The sequence below is a fragment of the Macrotis lagotis genome, chromosome 3, assembly GCF_037893015.1.
Source record: "Macrotis lagotis isolate mMagLag1 chromosome 3, bilby.v1.9.chrom.fasta, whole genome shotgun sequence".
NCBI lineage: Eukaryota > Metazoa > Chordata > Mammalia > Peramelemorphia > Peramelidae > Macrotis > Macrotis lagotis.
In genome coordinates, this window is record NC_133660.1 from 83,894,088 (window position 1) to 83,918,393 (window position 24,306).

A 24,306-nucleotide genomic window follows, 5' to 3' on the forward strand; every position below is an offset into this window, starting at 1 on the left:
TTCTTTGACAAGGTACAGATAGTGAGTTTTTAAGAAGATAGTTAAGTTGAAGATACAAGCTGGGCTGGGGGTGGGGGGAAATATAAAAGAGAGTTGAGAAAGGGAAACAAGGAAAACAACCATGAAATGGTGATTGAATTTGGATCATCATGGATCTAACCTCATGGAGTTACATCCACATGCATCCAAAAGGAAGAAAGAAGGGAAAGGAAATAGGGCAGCTGCTATTTAGCCAAGTCACATAGAAGAAGAGGGAAAAGAGGTTGAACAGCATCCAACCCTCTTTAAATACACTTCTGTGGCAGAAGGAACAGGGGCAACTTTTAAGGAATGGTATGGGACTTCCGGCCAAGATGGCAGAGAGAAGCACTATGTTAAGTGCTCCTGGTATCCTCTCAAAAATAACATGAAAGAAACCTCTTAACTGAAACTCAATAGAAAAAACCCAGAAAAAGAATGTAGGAGAAGAATCTCTACCAACAAGGTCTGTCTCAGAAGACTGTGGTTGAACCTGGAGTGGAGACCAGAGGGCGGGAGCTGGGACAGCAGCTGGGGGAAGCCAGAGGAATGGCCTCAGCCACAGACGCTTAACCAACTTTAGCCAAGGAGTCTTTAGGCTGGGGGAAGAGAGGTCTGCACCCCTGGAAATCATCCAACTGGATGTGGAACCTGAGCTCCATACTTTTAGCAAAGCATTCTTCCAGAAACAAATGGTAGCCCCTCCCCACCCCACCCCCACACACATAGTACTGTGGACTACTGAGACTAGCTTCCTCCTTCAGGGACCAGCCCATTGTTCAAAGTCAACTCAAATCCTGCTTCCCCTCCTCACTCCCTCCAGGATCAGAAGAGGGCTTCAATCACTCCTGAGAAAGCAAGCAGCACTCCCTACTGGCCAGCCCTTGGAATTACTAAGCCAAGTGAACAAAGCCTGTAGGGTTTTTTAAAAGCAAACCTCTGAGAGCCAGCTCTTCCCCTAACACAAGATCCTAGAAAAATAAAGAAAAGCCAGCAAAAAGGGGGACCCATGGAGAAATACTTAGAGGAAACAGATTCTAACCCAGAGAGATCTAGCACTTCTGAGGAGAATATGAATCAGTCTCCCACCCAGAAGGACTTCCTTGGAGAAATCAGGAAGGATTTTAAAAATCAATTGGAAAAATTGGGAAAAGAAACTCAAGAGAAAATTAACACATTGCAAGAGAAAATTAACATCTCACTACAAGAAAACAAATGCTTGGAAAATATAATTGGACAAATAAAAAAAAGAAAATAAGACTCTCAAAACTGCACTTGGGCAAATGGAAAACTCCTTCAAAAATAGAATTGACCGGGCAGCTAGGTGGTGCAATGGATAGAGCACCAGCCCTGGTATGAGGAGTATCTGAGTTCAAATCCAGCTTTAGACACTTAATAATTACCAATCTGTGTGGTCTTGGTCAAGCCACTTAACCCCATTGCCTTGCAAAAACAATAGAAATAGAATCGACCAATTGGAAAAGGAGTTGAAAAAGATAAATGAAGAAAATTCTTCTCTAAAAAAATGGAATCTGTGGAAACTAATGACATCATGAAACAACAAGATTCTTTAAAAAAAACCAAAAGATTGAAAAAATAGAAGAAAGTATAAAATACCTCATCAGCAAAGCCACTGACCTCAACAACCGATCAAGAAAGGACAACCTGAGAATTATAGGTCTTCCTGAAAACATTAAAGAGGAAAAAAGCCTGCACTTAAAATTATAGGATTTACTGATAGATAGTTATTGAAAGAATACATCAATCACCTCTGGAAAGAAATCCTAAGATGAAAACACCAGAAATGTTGTGGCAAAATTCCAGAACTATTAGATAAAACAGAAAATTCACAATAAGGATTATGCAGGAACTGTCTGAATCAACATTAAGGTACTGAGGGGCCTGGAATGAGATAATCAGAAGAGCAAGGGAGCTAAGAATGTAGCCAAGAATCTACTCTCTGGCAAAGCTGAGCCTTCTCTTCCAGGGGAAAAGATAGACGTTTAACTAAATGGGTAACTTCCAACATTTCCTGATGAAAAGACCGGAGCTGAATAGAAAATTTGGACAACAAACAAGAGGCTCAAGAGACATACAAAAAGGTGGGAAAAAAAGGTAATGGAAAAAAACTCTACTATTAAATAAGATGAAACTGGCTATATCCCTAACTGGGAGAAAAGCTCTAATAACTCCTGAGAATTATAACTCTATTAGAGAGAATGTACTTAGCCAGAAGTGAAGGACACATGAATTTTCAGTGACTCATAATGATTTAAAAACAATAACCTCTTAAAAAGGGGGGGGGAAGTAAAGAGACGGGAGGATGGAACATTTTGAATGGGGTAAATCTCATTACATTAAGAGGTACAAAAGACCTATTGCAATAGAGGGGAAGAAAGGAGGAGGTGAACACCACCTGGATCTTCATCTTAGCAGACTTGACTTAAAGTTAACATACACACACTCAGTTAAGAAATTTATCTTACCTTTCAAGTGTTAAAAGGAGAAAAGGGGGAGGGGGAGATGGGGAGGGGGAGAAAAAAGGGAATTAACAGAAGGAAGGGAAGAAAGAAGGGCAAAAGGAAAAGGGGAAAGGAAGGGGAGTAGCATTGATATAGGAGGGCAAACACTGAAGGTGGCAGTATTCAGAAACAAAACACTAGGGAATATGGATAAAGGGGGAAAAGGGGGGAAATACAAACAGAGGGAAGATATTTTGGAGGGCAATAAAGAGTTAGTAATTATGACTTTGAATATGAATGGGATGAACTCTCCCTTAAAAGGCAATCAAATAGTGGAGTGGATTAAAAACCAGAATCCTACAGTATGCTGCTCACAAGAAATTCATCTGAAGCAGAGACATACATATAGAAAAAAGGTAGAAAGGTTGGACCAAAATATATCTTACTTCAGCTGAAGTGGAAAAAAGCAGTGGTAGCAATCGTTATCTCAGATAAAGTAGCTGTAAAAATTGATATCATTAAAAGAGATAAGGAAGGGGACTATATCATCCTAAAAGATACCATAAATAAAAAAGTAATTTCAATACTAAATATGTATGCACCCAATGATATAGCATCCAAATTCTTAGAGGAGAAGTTGAAGGAGTTACATGAAAACATAGATAGCAAATCTCTACTAGTGGAAGACCTCAACATTCTGCTCTCATATTTAGATAAATTTAACCATAATATGAACAAGAAGGAAGTTGAGGAAGCAAATCAATTGTTGGTAACCTAGGCATGATAGACCTATGGATGAAACTGAATCAGATAAAAAGGGATATACTTTATTTTCTGCAGTACAGGGCACTTACACAAAAATTGATCATGTACTAGGGCATAAAAATCTAATGATCAATTGCAGAAAGGAAGAAATAGTGAATACATCTTTCTTACATGATAATGCCATAAAAATCATATGCAATATTGGTCCAGGGAAATATAGACCCAAAACTAATTGGAAACTAAATAACCTCATTTTAAAGAATGTGTGGATCAAACAACAAATTATAGAAAGAATTAATCATTTCATCTTAGATAATGACAATGAAACAACATACCAAAACCTATGGGATACACTCAAGACAGCAGTCAGGGGATATTTTATATCTTTAAATGCTTACATGAATAAACTAGAGAAAGAGGAAATCAATGAACATGCATGCAACAAAAAAAATTAGAGAAAGTACAAATTTAAAAAACCCCAATTCAATACCAAATTAAAAATTCTAAAAATTAAAGGAGAAATTAATAAAATCAAAAGCAAGAAAACTATTTTTTTCTTTTATAAAAGATTTTATTTGAGTTTTACAATTTTTCCCCAATCTTACTTCCCTCCCACGACCCCCCCCACAGAAAGCAATTTGACAGTCTTTACTTTGTTTCCATGTTGTACATTGATCCAAATTGAGTGCGATGAGAGAAATCGTATCCTTAAGGAACAAACAAAAAGTATAATAGATAACAAGATCAGATAATAAGGTATCTGGTTTTTTTCCTAAATTAAAGGGAATAGTCCTTGAACTTTGTTCAAACTCCATGGTTCTTTATCTGGATACAGATGATATTCTCCATTGCAGACAGCCCAAAATTTTCCCTGATTGTTGCACTGATGGAATGAGCAAGTCCATTAAGGTTGATCATCACCCCCATGTACCTGTTAGGGTGTACAGTGCTTTTCTGTAGACTAATAAATAAAACCAATAGTTGTTTTTATTTAAAAAAATTGATAAACCTATGATCAGTTTGATTAAAAAAAGAAAGAAAACCAAATTGCTAGTATCATAAATGAAAAGGGTGAACTCACCACCAATAAAGAGGAAATAAAAGTTATAATTCAAAATTATTTTGCCCAACTCTATGCCAAAAAATTTTACAATCTAAATGAAATGAATGAATATTTACAAAAATACAAGTTACCCAGATTAAATGAAGAGGAAATTAGAAACCTAAATATCCCTATATCAGAAAAAGAAATTCAACAAAGTATGGTATGGGAGTGGTTAACACCCGGTGTGAGGTAAAATCTACTGCATGTGAGTAGCTTCTACTATGAACTGTCCCAAGGACAAGTGTACTGATAAATGTCAGACATATGGTCAACTACTGTTAAGTTTAAAATGGTTTAGGATTAAAGACACATAGGGTTACATCAGGGTATCTGTTACCAGGTTTACTTGCTAAATGATGTTTGCAAAAGCCAATACAGAACTGAAAATCACTTTAAACAGTACATTAAAAATTACAAGATTTATTTCCAATACAAAAAGTTTACAGTCTTTCTCTGGATCCAGAGTTCCTCTGCTACATTCCTAGGTCAAAGGGTATAAGCAGTTTAATAACTCCTGGGCATAATTCCAGATTTCTTTCCAAAATTGTTGGATCAGTTCACAATTCAACTAACAGTAAATTAGTGTCCCAATTTTTCCACATCCCCTTTTACACTTATCACTTTCCATTTTCAGTACTGCAGATAATCTGGTAGCTATAAATCTTAAGATTGCTTTAATTTGAATTTCAATAATCAATAATGAGTTAGAACATTTTATATGACTATAAAATATTTTGATTTCTTCATTGGAAAACTGCCTGTTCAGATCCTTTGTCTATTAGTTGGGGAATGACTCATAGTCTTATAGATTTGACAAACTTTATATATTTTGATATAAAGTATCTTGATATTTTTGATATTTTGATATATTTTGATATCTTTACTTGAGATACTGTCTATAAAACTTTTTCCCCAATTTTTTTGCTTTCTTTATGACCTTGCTATATTGGCTTTATTTGTATAAAAACTTTTCAATTTAATGAAATTATCATTATCAATTTTATACATAAATTTGTTCTCTATCTCTGGTTTATCCATAAATCATTTGCCTACCATAAGTATGATGAGTAATATGATCCATGGTCTTATAATTTTCTTATAAATATCTCTCTTTATATCTAGGTCATGTATCCAATTTGACCTTATTTTGGTAAATGGTGTAAAATACTGATCTATGTGCAATTTCTGCCATACTACTTTCTAGTTTTTTCAACAATGTTTTTAACCAAATAATGAATTCTTATTCCAAAACCTTAATTCTTTATAATTGTCAAATACATATATATATATATTTGTTGTTAAAAATTATGTGTTGGGGCAACTAGGTGGCGCAGTGGATAGAGCACTGGCCTGGAGTCAGGAGTACCTGAGTTCAAATCTGGCCTCAGATACTTAATAATAACCTAGCTGTGTGGCCTTGGGCAAGCCACTTAACCCCATTGCCTTGCAAAAACCTAAAAAAAAATGTGTCTACTCTATTTCATTAATCTGACTTTCAACTTCTTATCCAGTACTAGATGATTTTGATAATTACTGCCTTATAAGATCTGGTACTGCTAAATTTCCTTCCTCTACATTTTGTTTTCCTTATTTCCTTTGATATTCTTGATATTTTGTTTTCCAAATGAATTTTGTTATTATTTTTTCTAATTCAGAAAAAATTGATCATTTAATTGAGAAGGACTGAATATATCAATTAGTTTTGGTAAAATTGTCATGTGTATTATAATATATTAACCCTACCTGTCCATGAAAATTAATATTTCTCCAATTAATAAATCTGATTTTATTTGTAAATAAATAAGGTTTTTTGGCTCTCCCCTCTATTTTATTCCCTCTTTATTCTTCTATTCTCTTAAAACTGATTTCAGCTCTACCTTGTGCTCTATCTCCTATATTTTTTCCTTTCTTCATTCATTTTAAATTATTTTTCCAGCCTGTCTAGGAATCCTTAAGCCTCTCTAAAATATATAAACCTATTTCTCATGCTTTTCATATTTTGTTTTTGAGGAAAGAGAGCAATTTGAATTCATTTGGACAAATTCATAGTTTTAGGGTCTCAAGGAAAATGACAGTCCTTGTGGCTTCCCTTGGAAACTCCTCTATAAATTACCAATTTGATGAACCTTTACTATTGGGCACCTTGTTGGCTAAGTGTTCCTGGACTTGTTCTCTTAATGTTGCTCAGCCCTCTTTCTTCTGATTCTCTGGTAGTCTGAGGGCTAGGATAGTCCCAATTAATAATAACTGGCTCAATTAGTTCATTTTTACCTCTTTAATTCTTTATTCCATTCTTTTAATAAGACATTTCAAAGTCTCTCATATTTCATATTCAGAATACATTTTTTTTAAAATAATCAAGAGTAGTTTGGATCATAGCTTAGCCACCAAAGGTCTATTTAATCCTGTTGAAGTCAAGATATCCCATTGGTGGAATTTATTTTATGCTCTTTCCCCTAATAATCTGGTTTTAATTAATAGTTAGTAATACTATATAAATAGAAAGACTCTGATTCACAAAATTTCTCTCACTCTTTGATCACCATCCCAGAAGAACTGTAGATTATTTCTTTATAAAATATCTGGGTAAGTCACTTAAATTCCTTTGGTCTAATTTTCTTATCTATTTCTGACTCTCTGAGATATTAGAAAAAAATAAGTACAAACATGATTTGAGGATCATTATTCATAAATGTCTCTCTTGCCAAATATACCAGAAAATATGAATCATTACATTAATAAATAAATATTCAGAATACTAGCTTTCAGTGTTTTTCTGTTTCTCAAGAATGAATGGAACTTATAGTCAAATGCCTCTCTCCTTTAATTTTGATGATTATTGCTGATATTTTTTCTTTGATTGCCAGCTAACATCCAAATGTTAAGAGAAGTCATAATATCTGAACCTGAAATACAAGTTGTCACATATCTTTAAGAATTGAATGCATACGGGCGGCTAGGTGGCGCAGTGGATAAAGTGCTGGCCCTGGAGTCAGGAGTACCTGGGTTCAAATCCGGTCTCAGACAATAATTATCTAGCTGTGTGGCCTTGGGCAAGCCACTTAACCCCATTTGCCTTGCAAAAACCTAATAAAAAAAGAATTGAATGCATAAATAGAATCCAGAGTATTTGTGAATTGGAATGTATATTTATGTATACTTATATATAATTTCTAAAACAAAGGAATAGTGAATATACTTACTAACAAGTATTCCAAGAGAGAAAGTTCTATTATTGTTCTCAAACCTCCCACATATTTAGAAGAATCCCTTGAGAATTCTTTCTTTTTCTCTAATCCACTTTAACTGTACTATCAGAAACAGCAAGGAAAAAGTGAGAATAATTCTCTCTGACCTGACAAGTACAATTTGATTCAGTAAAATGCTTGTTATGTACCAGGTCCTATACTAAATACTGGCACATTTGAGGCTATGTTTTTCTTTTGTGTTTTTTAAATAAACTTTTATTATTATTCACTAAGATGTTTGGGGGCACCTCTGTGGAGTGCTACTATAATTTCAAAGTGGGAACAGAAAAGCATTTATCTGAGCCTAGACTCTTTTCTCAAAATAGTTAAATTTGCCAATCTATATAACTTTATAAAAATTCTTCTTGTTGTAGCCCCTTGTTATAAACCATGATCTCCCCTTCTTTTTTTTGTTAAAGGGGGATCACAGGAATAGAAATGGGAATGGAATGGAATGATTCCAGTCTTATAAAGGATCATGTTAGACTATCAAAACTGCTTGAGTGAAAAAGAATCCACCACACCCCATCTTTCTCACACTTCTTAATAGAAGTCTTAGAGTTATCTACTTTTGAATAACCATAAATTGCTAATGATGTAGTCCAAGAAGCTGGTGGAAAATCATCCTTAATAAATGAAGCAAAGATGTTGAACTTGCCGCCTGAAATTATGAGGTCAAGAAGGTTATAAGAGAAATTTAGAGGTGCAACCAGCATTCTTTAGATTCTGGAATTTGTCTGGGTATGAGTCAAGAATCATAAGGATTTGAGGAGAATCTCTAAATGGTGGATGGGATTTTCATTTTTCTCCTGACTGTGATGTGGGAGAATGTTTAAATGCCTTAATATGAAGCCTCTGCGAGCAACTATTCCCTTCTATCAAAGTCAGATTTAGAACTCAAATTTCATTGGAGTAATTATTAGCATGAAGAGTGGAAATTTCATATCTTTTTAATGGAATAATGCTTAATGGCTCATGCATTTAATATATCATTTTTTAATTCTGGTTTCAGTTAATGTTTTCTAACATATGAAGAATGTTTAATGAGTAGGGGACCAATTTCATTCACCCTGCTTTGGGGAAAAGAAATAGATTGGGGCAATTGCAGGTCCAATTATGAAATATTTATAAAATATTGTATGTTAATGTTATTTCACATAACAAGTAAAGTTGACCAAGTAGAAATTAAAGCAGAACAGAAAGGAGTCTGTGAAGAGTCCCTGGCACATTTGCAGTAGTCTTCATGAGGTTCTGTCTGCACAAGACCAAGTGTGACAGGAAATAGCCCTGAGATCTTAGATTGAATTTAGAGAATCACCTGTGTGCTTGCCAGAGATTGTACTCTACAGCAATTTCAGACCCTGCCTCTAGAAGCCACTGGGACATTTATAAACATTTAGTCTTCTTCCTTCAGTGCCATGTGAAGGAAAATTTTTCAGTATTAATCAGGAATACTTAACCTTTTCTGTATTATGGCCCCCTTTAGCAGTCTAGTGAAATCTATGGCTGCTTCTTTGAATAACTGAATTCTAATGTGTAAAATTATAAAGGTAACTAAATGTTAATATGTATCTGAGTGTATAAAAAGTTTTGGCCCACCCAGATTCATAGAATTCATGAAATCTATCTCTAGACTGCTAGAGGGTCCCTTAATATCAGAATCCCTAGTATAGGGGGGAAAAAGAGTTTCTGGATCCACATCATTAGACTTCTTTATGTATGGGATCTCTACCTGTATAGAGCAAACCAGGAATCTATGAGAAAGCTGATTAATGTTCAAAGGAAAACTATTGGATATTTCTTCTTACTAAACCAAGCCTTATTTCTCAAATCTTTTTCTCAATATCTACCAGAATATCTCTTTTTGAGGGCTTAACAATGAGAGGAGAAAATATGTTTGGAATTTCATAACCTTTTATATTTTAAATCATCTTTAAATTAAGGAATATTGAGGCAGCTAGCTGGTGCAATGAATAGAGCACTGGTCCTGATGTCAGAAGGACCTGAGTTCAAATTTGACCTCAGACACTTAAGAATTGCCTAGCAGTGTGACACTTGGGCAAGTCAGTTGACCCCATTGCCTTAAATATATAAAATTTAAAATAAAAAAATAAATTAAGGGATATTATTATGCATTGAATAATTATACAAAACAGAAGTATGTGCTATACTCCTGGTGACATTTTATGCTGAAGAATTAACAAATGCAAACTTCATATCAGCCAGAAATATATTTCATAGCTTTTTCCCCATTTATATACCTCTTGAAATTAATGACACTTTAAAAAGTACAATTTCAAAAATTTCTATATTTCTTACTAATTCTAATCCTATGGACAGAAAATATATCTGATATTGTAACTATAGTGTGCCAATTATTCTCCCAAGTCATGTCAAATGAAAAACACAAACATCTAATATATGAAGAACAATAAAAACTCAACTGTTTTACTGAGAACATAAAATAAATGTTAAATGTCCCATTTTAGGTAGAAAAGTCTCTATTGTCTCTTTCTGGACTTTGATGAGGCATAGACATTAGGCCTCCAAAATGCAATTGCAATAGTATTCTTTCCATCTTTTTTCCCCCCTCCATGAGTCCAATTTAACTTAATTCCTGCACTATTGATTTCTGAATGTCAAAAAAGATTAGTCACCTTAAGATCAATATATTATTCATCCTTAAAATCATAAAGGATTAGTTTGCCTTCATGTAAATCAAGATTAATCTTATCCCCCCCTCCAGTTCTTCAGAAGGAAAATTGGTGGGTAGAGAAAGATGATAGATTCCAGTTGTTCCTACATTTTAATCAATTATCAGTGCTTATTTTATGCCAGGTACTCTCTTTGAGGCACAAATGCAAAGGTAACATTGAAATAGCTTATGAATTGGAGGCTGGCACTTCTAAGATTCTCTAATTAAGATGAGGAGAGAACACAAGAAAACCAGTTGATAATTGGTAGTACAAGGCAACATAGAATAAAAAGCAAGTGAATTGGGACAAATGTATTCCACACAAGTTAGAAGGAGGGAAAGTTCACAGTGGGGAAGAATAGTCAAGACAAGCATTATGGAGATGGAGCTTTGAGCCTTGATGTTTGAGTAGAGTTTGTGCGCACTTGTGTGTCTGTGCGTGTGTGTGTGTGTGTGTGTGTGTGTGTGTGTGTGTGTGTGTGTTTAAGGGGGAAGGAATGAGCAGGATTTCATGATATATGCTAGGAGAAAACTGAGTAGACAATTCTATCTAAAAGAGAATGTTCGCATGGAAAAATAACAAGAAAGAATTTTCAAAGAGTACATCAAGAACAAATTGTGAAGGGCCTGACTGTATGAATGAGTAATCATTTATTTAATTAATTAATATATACCAGCTTCTGTGCTAGGCACCATGAATAGAAATATGAACAATCCAGATAGTCCCTACCCTCAAGGAACTGACATCCTAACAAAAAAAATAAAATAAAATAGATAGGAATAGTGTCCAGGGGGTATTGTTTTTGGTAGTGTTGAATTTAACTTGATTCTGAAGGAGATAGGGACCTTATGGATATTTTTGAACAGAAGAGAGATATTTTGGAAACTAGTATTGTGCTAAGATTTTTCTTACCGGCACATACAGAAAGCAATAGGAGAAAGTACTGATCAATCCATAAGAATAGGTTTGAGAGAATGTAAAATATTTTGCTAAAACTTGTAACCTTTATTTAGGATACTAGGATACTGCAATTAAAAAAATCTAATAATCCTGTAGAAACAAAAATAACTACGTTAGTGTGACAACATTCTTAAAGGAAAAAATACTAGTTCCTTGTCATCACTGCTTCATTTTCTAGGCATTCCTTAACCATACCTTTGAATATTGAATTTTATGACTTGCAAAATGCTTTAAAATTATTCTTTCATTTGTTCTTCATAGCAACCTTGAGAGGTAGGTGGCCAAGAAAATTTAACTGAGTTGTCTAAGGTAATATAGTTAATGTGTATCAGAGTCAGAATTGAAACAAATCTTTCTGATTCCAAGTACAGTGCTGAACAACTTTGAAGTCTAACTGCCTCAAAACCATTTTCTACAGTTTGCTTGGAATAAAAATCATGATCTATGTTGTCTCTCATTTTTCCCTCTTTCTGCCTCTTTCTCCTTCACAGACCTTTCCTCTCTCTGTTCCAGCTTTCACCACAATCTTTTTTTCATTTTCTCTATCTTTGCCTCTCTGTGTCACACACACACACACACACACACACACACACACACACAGGGTCAGCATTTGTTGTTCTTTGGGGTAGATAGAATGGCACAGTGGATAGAATATCTGGGTAAGATTCATCTTCCTGAGTTAAAATTCATCCTCAGTCACTAACTGTGTGGCTCTGGACAAGTCATTTAATTCTGTTTACCTCAGTTTCATCAACTATAAAATGAACTGGAGAAGGAAATGTCAAACCACTTCAGTATCCTTGCTAAGAAAACCCCAAATGGACTCAACAAAAAGTCACATATAACTGAAACAACTGAACAATAGTCCTTTAGTTGTCCTGTTTTCCAAGATATTACAAAGATCATTGTAGCAGCAGTCATTACCTCAGCAATCATATCTACCAATTCATTCTGTGCTCTGGAATATATCTCTAACTGGTAATCTCTAACTGGGGTGGGGGAGGGGGGCAGCTAGGTGCAGTAGATAAGGTACTAACTAGGCCTGGAAACAGAAATACCTGAGTTCAAATTGGAGTAAGACACTTACTGGTGATGATGATGATGATGATGATGATGATGATGGGCAACTAGATGGGCAAGTCAATTAACCTTGATTGCCTCATTTCCTGAGCTATCTCCAATCATCTTAATTCATATCTGATCACTGGACCCTGATGTCTCTGGAAGATAAAGTAAGAATGGTAAATTTGTATAATACCCTGCACTCAAATCCAATTCATGTGTTTATCATGGCATCACCTCCAGATGTCATGGAAGGACAAACATCAGTATTTATTAAAAGCAGGTGAGTACTTTTTTATTATATATCTAAAAGCCTATTTATCTATGGTTTTAACTTTCTGGTAAAGATTTTGTTCTTTCCTTTGCAAAAATTATTCCCCTTGGTCAAGAAAAGAGAAGAAAACAAAGACCTAAATGGCTTTGCTTTCTCTTATTGTTTATTAGTGTTCCATCAACAGCAAGCAATAGCTTTATTGCTTATTCTTTCTCAGATGATGATGATAGAAAGGTAGTTATATTGATAGAATACAATTTATATTTATTGTTGTACTTGATCATTTGAACAGAAAAATTTTCTATTATTGATTTTGTGGGGGGGTAAGGGTGTTATTTTGCTTCCATTATTACAGAGGAGAAAAAGATAAACAGGCATAGATTTTAAAAGGAAGGAGAATGACTCTAGAATACAAAAGTGATACTAACTATCCTTATTAAATCCTGTTATATCCTTCAACTGTAGCATCCAGCATATTATTTCTTATTATTCTCCTTTGAAATGTTAATCATATAAAATGCATATTAACTCATTAACTGCTATTCACAAATTTCTAACTACTCTTTTTTAAAAAAGCTTTAAGGACTCTACTATCAGTAAAATGACAAAGCATGCATATATATTTGTGGTGAATTAGTAGTAACCAAGCATATATTACCTTTTATGTCAATCACATTATTAAACTTCAGCATATTATTTCATATAACTCTATAATATGCTAATTAACCCCAAATGCAAATTAATTCAACCATATTTCATAATATTTAACTACTCTTTAATCAATCATAGGGGCTGTATTCTCTTAGTAGAAAGCAAAACCAATCTTCCTAGGGGGGAAAAAATATCAAATATATTAGTAGTGACCAGGAAAAATAAATATTACCTCTTTGACCAGGCAGCATGGAATAGTAGAAAGTGACAGGATTACAAACCAAAGTACCTGTAATACCTACTATGTTACTTGCTACCTAGGTAACCTTGAAAATTAACTTACCTTTCTTGACCTCACTTTCCTCATCTGTAAGGTTCAAGGGGTTCTTTAGATAATATCTGAATTCCTTTTCAACTCTAAATTTATGATCTATACTCTAGTGTGATATTGAACATGAATAATGAGTACTATGAATCATTAAGTTGTTTTAAAGTGGTGAAGCAGTGCTAAATCTGGCCTGTAGATGGGAGTTTTCTTCTCTCTGAAGAATATAAAAAAAGAAATTCACTCATTGCTTTCATTGTCATATTGTCTCATTCTAAGGAGGGACAGTTAAGTTACACAGAGGATAGAATACTGGTCTTTGGGGTGAGGAAGACCTGAGTTCAAATTTAGCCGCAGACACATAATAGATGGGCTAGTGACTTAACCTTTCCTCATTTGTAAAATGAGCTCAAGTACGGGGGGAGAAAGAAAAACAAATTTACATAATAATTCTGTTGTGTATTTTAAAGGAATAGGAAGTTGTGCCAACTACATTTGCAGTTTAATGTGCAATCATGTTTTATTGTACTATAGTGATAGAAATGCTTGTTTTATTGCATAAATTAAAAATAAATTCATTAATAAAAAATGAGCTAGAGAAGGAAATAGCAAACCACTCCAGTATTTTTACCAAGGAAACCTCACAACTGAGCAATAAATCATTCTATGATGGTTGAATTATGATATTATTAATAGAGACTCACACACACACAAACATGCACACACACACACACACACACACACACACACACACACACGCACACAGATCTCAGTACAAACCAAGAATGAATCAATATAACTTACGATTGTCATTTAGCAAAGTGACCATAAGATGACTCATTAGATAGCTCCCACTCCCACAACTGATGATCTTTCAAAATATAAGCAGGGGAAAATTGATTATTATTTGCTATATTATTTTAGTGGTAGTTTGATCCAATAGAATTCATATCAAGAAAAATCTGGGTTCTGCCTCTAACATAGATGTGATGATCTTGGGTGTCACTTAACCTTTAAAGTTTCAAATCATTTCTCTATGAGGATAAATTGCAGAGAAGCTATAAATCAGCAGGCCTCTAACTAACATCTCTACAGCAATAAAATTATAGATTCATTCTCTGTGCCTATATAACTTACAATTAAGAAGACTAAATCCTATAAAAATTAATATGTCTAATATTATACAAATAGGAAGCATAAACTTAGATTATTTTAGGAGAAAGTGATTATCAACTGTTTATATTATAAAATGGATTAACTATGAAAAATTATAGAGATTTACCTGAAATTATAAGGCAAAATTTAAAATAAAAATTATTTTAGAGTTAGTTAAAAAACCCTTTCATTTCTCAAAGTATCTTCTTAATAAGCTTCTCCCAAATCAGAATACAAGTGAACATTAATTTATAGGATCATAGGAACATAATTTTAGAAGTATTAGAGGTTTTAGGGAATCTAGTCCAAACTTTCATTTTACAGGTAAGGAAACTGAGGTTCAGAAATGTTAAGTAATTTGCTCACCAAGTTGTGAAGATAACAAGTAGCAAACCTAGTTCACTCTGACTCTAATCCCAGGATATTTTTTCTCTGTAGCTTTAAGACAAAAACCTATCCAGGTCATGCCCAGTGCTATGTACAAAACTCCTTCTTTTTTGGCCAGGCATTATTGGACTTTACTTTAAAGATCATATTAGCATTTTTTAAAGTACATGTTATGGTACCCTTTTTTATACAGGGTTTTTTTCTGTTTCTCCTTTTAAATTTCAAATTTCTTAACAGAATTTTGTGTTTTCCCCAATTATATGTAAAGATAATCTTCATAATTGATTATTTGCAAGATTTTGAGTTATATTATTTTTCTGTCTCCATCCTTTCCCTTCCCCCTCCTCTTGACATAATCTGATATAGGTTATACATGTACAAATAAATTACAACACATTTCTATATTTATCATGTTGTAAAAAAGAAGAATCAAAATTAAATAAAAAACAAAGAAAAAAATAAAGCAAGTTTCAAAAAAATGAAAATAGTAAGTATACTTTGTCTGCAGTCAGACTCCATATTGTTTCCCTCTGCATGTGGATGATAGTTTCCATAACAATTTTTTTTAGTTTTTTTTTTTTTTTGGCAAGGCAAATGGGGTTAAGTGGCTTGCCCAAGGCCACACAGCTAGGTAATTATTAAGGGTCTGAGGCCAGATTTGAACTCAGGTATTCCTGACTCCAGGGCCGGTGCTTTATCCACTGCACTACCTAGCCGCCACTCCAAAATAAACTTTTTAGAATTTTCTTTGCTCATTGAACCACTGAAAGGATCTAAATTAATCATGGAGCTAACTCAATCATAGATAATCATCACACAAAGTTGCTGTCAATGTATCCAGTGTTCTTATTCTATTCAGTGAATGTTGACTGAATGCCAACTGTCCTGATTAGCCCCCTAACAAAGGAACAACCTGAGGATAACATTTACTGTCTTAGTAATGGTGTTAATGCATATGGTTACTGCTCAAAAGAATGGTTAAGTTTTTAAGAAAAATAAAAGACTTATTACAAAGAGATAATGTTTATCTGAATTAAAGTTATCTCTGTATTGAGTAGTCTTTCTTGTGGCTTTCCATCCTTTCACAGCTTAAGTATCATTCTGAAATTCTTTTTGACTTTCAGCAAAGCAAAGAGATTGCCATATTTGTCTAACAAACTAGTGACTTGGTTTGTGTTTATGTGACGATTAGCTAGAAAAAGCAGAATCAGAATCTCAATTGTCTATCCTGATAACAGCAAGAATATATGCCCCATGAGTCTGGTTTTTTTTTTTTAAAGATGAGGATGAGGAATTTTGAGAAACCAGATTTAGCATTTCCTTAAATTTAGATGTCGTCCTTTCTAGTCCCTAGGTATAGAGACTGGACCTGTGATTTCATTAATATAGGGAAATTCCATATAAGGAAATTCCTTCTAACAGTTCAAGTTGGCACCTTCTCTGGAATACATAAACCTAAAGAACTTGCTAAAGCACTTAGGGAGCTTTCTATGCAGGATCATGGAGGCACTTTGAACCTGTCTTTTTGGTTTCAAGGTCAAGTCTCTATTCACTTGCACTGGCTTCCACTTCATTTCAAAGACTGGAACAAAATGAATTTGTGTTTATTTCAAAAGGCATTGCAAAATTATGAATTAATGAAAAAGTATTTATCAAGCATATACCAAACTATGTGTTTAACACTGGGGAATCTAAAAACTCAAGTGAAGATTATATTGTATTAACAGGAGACAAAACAAATGGAATAATGATCTGGTACTTTGGTGTGAAAAGTTATGTGAGAGGAGTAATGCTGAAGTAATCAGTGGTGGAATTCAGCAGAAGTGGAACCTAATTTTATGCTGAGTTGAGTGAACCTGTTGTTGAAATAGCACTTGTAATCAGGGTTTTCTCTACTGTAGGCACCTGGGCAGCTGCCCCATGTGGAAATCACAAATTTATATTCTCTTTTTTCTAACATTCTTCTGTCCAACAGTGTTTGCTAAGCACCCTTGGTAATATTCATCCATTTATAGGTAGGAAAAAATCGATGGAACAAGGCTTGTAATATATGAATATAATGAATAATATTCATTATATATATATATTTATATATATATAAATTATATATAATTATATATTATATATATAAATTATATATATAAATTATATAAATTATATATAAATTATATATTATATATATAAATTATATAAATTATATATTATATATAATATATATAAATATATATTATATAAATGTATAACTCATTATACATTTGATGAAATATAACATTTTAATTTCCTTATTTTTGTTTCTTCAGTAAACAAATATATAGCATCAAGAGAAAAAGTGCCAAACAAGCAGGGGGTGACAAACACTGCCTAGTGTAATGCCCCAAATTCCCCTGAGATCTTATCAGTGCACTGGTGTTCACTGAAGGGTGAAACCAATAGGAAACTGGAACACAGTGAACCAATAGAAATATAGATTTCAAGGGTTATTTTATTGCCTATTTCAGAAGCCATGGAAGTAGAAGGAAAAAAAGAACTAGAATGAGTAGAATGAGTTTCAATTCTGCATATGTTCCAACATTGGCTCCTGTGGCCATGTGACTGCTTTTGCTCCATAAGGATAGTCACTTATTTAAGCAATATAACATAATTATATATAAACATATAAATATATATATATATATATACAAACATAACATTTTGTATACCAGTTTTATTGTTCTTATTTGAGTAATAAATACATGAAATATTAAACTACCTCTCAATATATCTTTTTCTATACTTAAATTGGTCATTAGGACAGAGAATCTCTTATTAATTTATTTAAATCCCACCACTGGAAGTAAGGTAATATACAAATTTTTTTCTCTCAGTAACACCTTTATTTATTTGATATCTTTTTTCAGAGAGAAATATAGGTCAGGAAATGATGGTATGCTTAGAGAGATGAGGTGTTTGTGAAAGAGACGACCAGAAATTGGCAGTAACTTCAGAGCAGAAAGGATTAAGCCATAGTCTCTGGAGAATTGAGTTACAAAGAAATGCTATGAAATAAGTGCTATTGATAGAACACAACTAGGTGGTGCAGTGGATTGAACACTAACCTTAGAGTCAGTGATTCAGGAGTTTAAAACCGGTCTTGACTCTCATAGCTGTGTGACCTACAGCAAGTCACTTAACCCCAATTGCTTCATATCCAAGGTCATCTCCAGTCATCCTTATTCATATCTGGCCACTGGACCCAGATGGTTCTGGAGAAGAAATTGAGGCTAGTGACTTAGCATAGCACCCCCTCAATCTAATCCAAGTCACATGCTTGTCATGGCAATACTTTCCTGATATATCATGGTTTTCCTTGAAAATGAAGGACAAAGGGGCAGCTAGGTGGCGCAGTGGATAGAGCACCAACCCTGGAGTCAAGAGTAGCTGAGTTCAAATCCAATCTAAGACACTTAATAATTACCTAGCTGTGTGGCCTTAGGCAAGCCACTTAACCTCATTTACCATGAAAAACCTAAAAAAAATGAAGGACAAACATTATAGATACATAGATGGATAGACAGAAAGAGAGAGAGAGAGAGAGAGGCACATATAATGTTTATATTATATAGAGATATTTATGTAATATTTAGATTGTTATATTTATTCATTTACAGAAAAGGAAGTTGAGATTCTAAGAGTATAAACCAGTTTTTGTTTCTGTGATATTTGTCTCATAGCTAAAAAAATCAGAATCAGAATTCCAACTTATGCTTTCTTGTCAGTAAGTTCACCAATATATAGCTTCTGTTATAATATCTCTTCCTGAAAAATAGAAGATATAGAATTCAAATTATAAGTATCTAAATATATAATGAGCTAGACCAAGCTAGAAGCATTGAAGATATAAAAGACTAAAGGATAAAAGATCTCAGGAGTTAGATTTCAGCTCACTCTGAAGAAAGAGTTTCTGCTAAATAGAATAATCTGAAAATTGAATGGGTTCCTTGCTTCTGGAGGTTTTGATTGTAGGTGTTGTCTGTATGACTATTCAAGGTGATAGAGAAGAAATGCATTTTTGGACAAGGGTTTGGTCTAGACATCTGTTTCATTCCAACCTTTGGCTTCTATGATTCTCTGAGGGGTGAGTGATCATTTTTATGAGATGATCTTTGAAGAAATGGTCAGGAAGAGTGAGTCTGGTTTAAGGAGGATTTTGCTTTAATTTTACAGTGCATTTATGTGCAGCTCAGGACAGTGAAGAAAGAACTTGGTGCTCTTGGTTTTGTGTGTACTCCCATATGGTAGTAGTAGGTATTTTGAAGGTGTTGGCAGTACCAGTCAAAGGACAATGACTAGTGGACAGAGAGGTAACATGGTAGCCTGCAAGTGAAATCTGCTGGCATCCAGGGAAATTGTGATTGGGATCTTGAGTTCAGAATAAGGGAACAGATCCTGGAAGGATTTAGTCACTAGAAGGGCAAAGAAAAATGAAATCTGTGGCATCATGTGTTGAGAAAAGTTAGAAGTCAATGATTATTTGTTGGTTGACAATGAAAAAGCACTATAATGTTGTTGAGAAGTGCATAATCAGTCTGACTAAAACTTACTATTGACCAATAAGCAGAACACTAAAGAGAGGCTGAGGTAGAAGTACTCTTGGGAAGAGTCCTGCTTGGGAAAATTGTGTAGGCAAAGCAAATAGAAAAACACATATTAATAAGATGGAAATCAGAATAGCTATGCTCTGTCATATATTTTATCATGATATCTAGTTGCACAAATAATACTTAAGTTTCTTTTCCTTCTTGACACAGATGATTTCTGAAGTTGAGCAATTTCATGCAGTGATTTTGTGACAAAGGAATAAAAGCTTGGTAAATGTAGGCCGATATATGACTAACTTGGGATGTATTCTACCTTGAGAAAAATATAATTATATGTGCATTAAGGATAGTAAAGTTACAGTTGAGAGAACTTCACACAAAATTTTGAAAAGAAAAGAGAAGGAAAAAACTGTATTTTTGCATGGATAAACTATTTAAATTAGATTGTTATTTCTTTGAGCTATATTTTCATGGTTTCAAGGTTCTTTATAATAGATTATATTTTTTTCCTCAATAATTGTTATGTAAAGAAAGCAGATTTGGGAAATAGGGCAGGGGAGTATTAGTTTTTGAAAGTCTGGAGCTTTGATGAATTTTCTCTGTCATCAGAAGTGAAATTTATCTTACTCAATATATTCATGCCACAAGTTCCAATGATTTAATTCAGTATTTCCCAAAATATATTACATGCAATGAGAATGCATTTTCCATAATAATTTTCCTTCTAAAATATTATCTAGTCCTATATTTCAAATGGAACCTTGCACAGAATGATAAGGTTTAACTTCAAAATGAATCCTGATCTTGCAAATCTCATAAACCTACTGGTCTGACTTTATCAAAGTCCCACTACCAATGTGCACATCAAGGTTTCTTTTGCTGGTTAGAGTTATTTTCATCTCTGAAGGAATTTCAATGACCTTACTGTTCTTAAATTACATGTGTATCTACTATTGCCTAGCTCATGTAATATTGATCTTTTCTTTTTCTTTATAGTTTGGTTGCCACAAAGGAGACAGACAGTGCAAGATCACGTAGCACACCAATGTCACCATCTGATTTTCTGGATAAACTAATGGGTAGGACATCAGGCTATGATGCAAGAATCAGACCCAATTTTAAAGGTAATTTTCCTGCCTACTGCCTAACTTGGCATATTTCTATAAAGTAATGCTTTTGATGTTGTTTGTTTTTACCCCTTAAAAAGATAAATGAAAATAGTCTTTTGGGAAATTTTAAGTTGTTTCATCATTTTTGGAGGAAAAGTATGCTTATGGAAATATGTCCATTAACATTGATTTCTTCCTTTTCTAAAGTCTCTTTAACACTCATATTGTTGCTTAATCATAGGAAAATAAATATAAAGTCAGAAAAGGAGTTAGAAAATCATAAAACTAAATATCATTTTATAGATGATTAAATTTAGCCTGTCCCCCCAATTAAATAATCTTACAAGGTCACAAAACTAGGAAAAAGGGGAGCTGAAATCATATAGCATCTTTTTTGTTGACTAAATGGCTCAATGGATAGAGAACAGGACCTGGAATAAGAAAGACCTGAATTAAAATCTGATCTCATACTCTTACTTTGCTATGTGACCCTGGGAAAGTCACTTAATCTCTATTTGCCAGTTTCTTCATCTGTAAAATGAGCTAGAGAAGGAAATGGTTTTGCCAAAAAATTTCACAATGCAATCCGACATGACTGAAACAACAAAACAACAGTGATCTCATAGAATGTAGAGATTAGGAGAACACCGATTTCCCAGAATTGTTGTAAAGATCAAATGAAATAGGCACTTAAAAATTGATTAGCACACTCCCTGGCACAGAGGGGAATTTAAGAAATACTTGCCTTCTCCCTCCTTTTCTCCTGAAAAACCATCTTTAATTACCACTTGGACTGAAAGTTCTTTGAGGACAAAGATTATATCTGATAATGACTCAGATTTCTTACAACAATGCTGCACAGTACAATATGCACAGAGGAACCTTAATAGATACCTGTTGATGAAATGAATAAATACAACAATAGATAAATAAAGAACATCTTATTTTACTTGTCAAATCTTTTTCTAATTATACAAAAAACAATTTTCTCTACTAGAAGAATAGTTAATGAAAAAGAGATTGGCAATAAGAGGAAAAACTGAAAATGCAAGAAATCTGAAAGTGTGAATATAGACAAGTAAAAGTCTAATATATGTCCAAATATATTTGATTTTTAAGTTGTGGATGGTATCTTGGCTCTGTCATTGATTACTTAATCATACATCAGGATTCAAGCAGAGAGAAAAAAAACCTGTATCCAACTGGTCTTGGACACATTCCCCTTTTAGATAGGTGTCTCTAAGTTTTCATCTCTAAACTAAAGAAATAACTGTTGAAGTTAAGAATAAATTTGGAGTTTAACATGGAAAATATGAAATGGCAATCATCTGCTCAGATCATAAGACTGAAAAATGCAGATGTGCAGTGAAAAGTAGACTCATTATTATGCTTCTATAATTTGGAATACCAGGAACATTATTTTGTATTTATTAGACAGTATAAAGTAAAAGGAATATTTTTACACTTTTAAAAAAATTATTAAAAATGCAAGCACAAGGGCGGCTAGGTGGCACAGTGGATAGAGCTCCAGCCTTGGAGTCAGGAGTACCTGGGTTCAAATCTGGCCTCAGACACTTAATAATAATTACCTAGGGGTGTGGCCTTGGGCAAGCCACTTAACCCCATTTGCCTTGCAAAAATCTAAAAAAAATGCAAATACAAAAATTCAAATGTATTTAACTCTTCCAATATAAGTTGTATTGAGAGATTTTCCAACAAAAATTCTGGTAGGTATTTTAATAGAAATTATTATGCAAATATTTTTGCTAATTGCCAGGTGATGTTTTATGTAATTAAAATGTACTTATTTAGGGGACAGCTGGGTGTTGTAGTGGATAAAGTACCAGCCCTGGAGTCAGGAGGAACTGTGTTTAAAGCTGGCCTCAAAGATTTAATAATTACCTAGCTGTGTGACCTTAGGCAAGTCACCTAACCCCATTACCTTACAAAAAAACAAAAAAATGTACTTAATTTGTCAGTATTTAAGTGTAGGTTATTTAGACGGATACTTCACTGATAAATCATCTAGATTCTTCTTGAACCCATTCAACAATGGAGAACATATTATCATATAACTGTAACAGAAAATTCTTTCTTATAATAAACCCTTTCTTAGTTCTCTGGAAGTGGACAGAATTATTCCCTCTCTGCCATGATAAACCTTCAAATACTTGAAGATATATACCATAGTACGTGGTTTTTGCTCCTCTTCAGTTTTCTTTCAAATATTCCTTATATAAGTTTAAAAATCTTTTTTTGTCCTAATTGCCTTTTCCTTTTCCAATTATTTGATCATATGCCCATAATATGCCAACTATTCCTTTATAAATTTTGCAATTTTTAAAGTTTTATTATCTCAACTAGGTAATTGCAAATGGAAGATCTAGACAAAATTGTCAAATAAGCATAACATTCCTTCTGGACCTTTACAATCTAATTTTCACATTTCTAAATTCTTATTTCTAAAGTATCTTGTTCCCATATTATGCCACTTGTCTTAGATGCCATTGCCATATAAGGTTTTTAAAATACATTAGACAAATTATTCAAGCTTTGCACAGTTAGTCCCAATGGTAAGTCATGATTTAGTTCAGCCTTGCCACATGTTAGAAGTAATTGGGGGAAAATGGTGTTAAAGATCATTTTTCTGCTAAAATATACAAAAATGAAATTATATATATATATATATATATATATATATATATATTCACTCAAAGTACTCATAACATGGAACAACTCACTTTGCATCAAATTTTGTTGCTTTTCCTTAATTTGGAAGCATCCTATGCCCTGAATTCCTCAAACAAAATTTAAAGGTTTCATCAACATATTGTGGTCCATAAGTCTTTAATGACCCAAAGTATTTAGGTAAGGCCAATTTAATTCCTTGAACTAGGCAAGAGTCTTCCAGCTTTAGAGGGGAAAAACTGATACCTGGCACCCTCTGATGGTCACATTGAGTCACTACACCATATGCTGAAACAGAATAGTGGAGAACTTCATTAGATCATAAATTTAGAACTGAAATCTAGTCAAATTTTAAGATGAAGTAACCTGCTTGGAGTCATCCAAGTGATAAATGAGAATCACTTGACAAAAACTATGCAAGATTTTTAGTACTTTATTTCATTTGTATATGAGACTGTTGATAATTGCTTCAAGATGGTATATATACTGAATATCCATCCATCACAGCTCTGGATCCTATGGTCCTATTATGAAATAGATGGTTGTAGAGTTTAGATGATAGGTAGTATTTTCGCAATTTAGAAAAAGAGGACCAAATCTTAACTCCACAGCTCTAAAAGAGAGAAATATGGTAATTGTACTTTATAGTTCATAAGATTTTCATGAAGTCATTGGCAATAGGGGTTAAAATAGATGCCTTCATGGTTCTTTGCCACTTTCACTCTTATAATTTTATGAATACCCACTGCATTCATCTCACAACTCTTAAAACTAATTCCATTTAGCCATGAAAAAGTTCAGCTTTCCTAGAATTGGCAGAAAAC

General features: G+C 33.6%; 1 protein-coding gene and 1 long non-coding RNA gene across 2 annotated transcripts in view; one reads left to right on the forward strand and one right to left on the reverse strand.

Annotated features, from left to right (window-relative positions):
- GLRA3 (glycine receptor alpha 3) overlaps positions 1–24,306 on the forward strand; it is a 222,710-nt gene that overhangs the window by 54,329 nt on the left and 144,075 nt on the right. Inside the window, 1 exon segment of the mRNA XM_074228942.1 lies at positions 20,682–20,809. Coding sequence (XP_074085043.1) covers positions 20,682–20,809 — 128 coding nt within the window.
- The window catches only part of LOC141517676 (uncharacterized), a 48,001-nt gene continuing 45,100 nt past the window's right edge, over positions 21,406–24,306 (reverse strand). The window contains exon 3 of the long non-coding RNA XR_012476940.1: positions 21,406–21,688. This is a non-coding gene — a long non-coding RNA (uncharacterized LOC141517676). The remainder of the gene's footprint in view (positions 21,689–24,306) is intronic.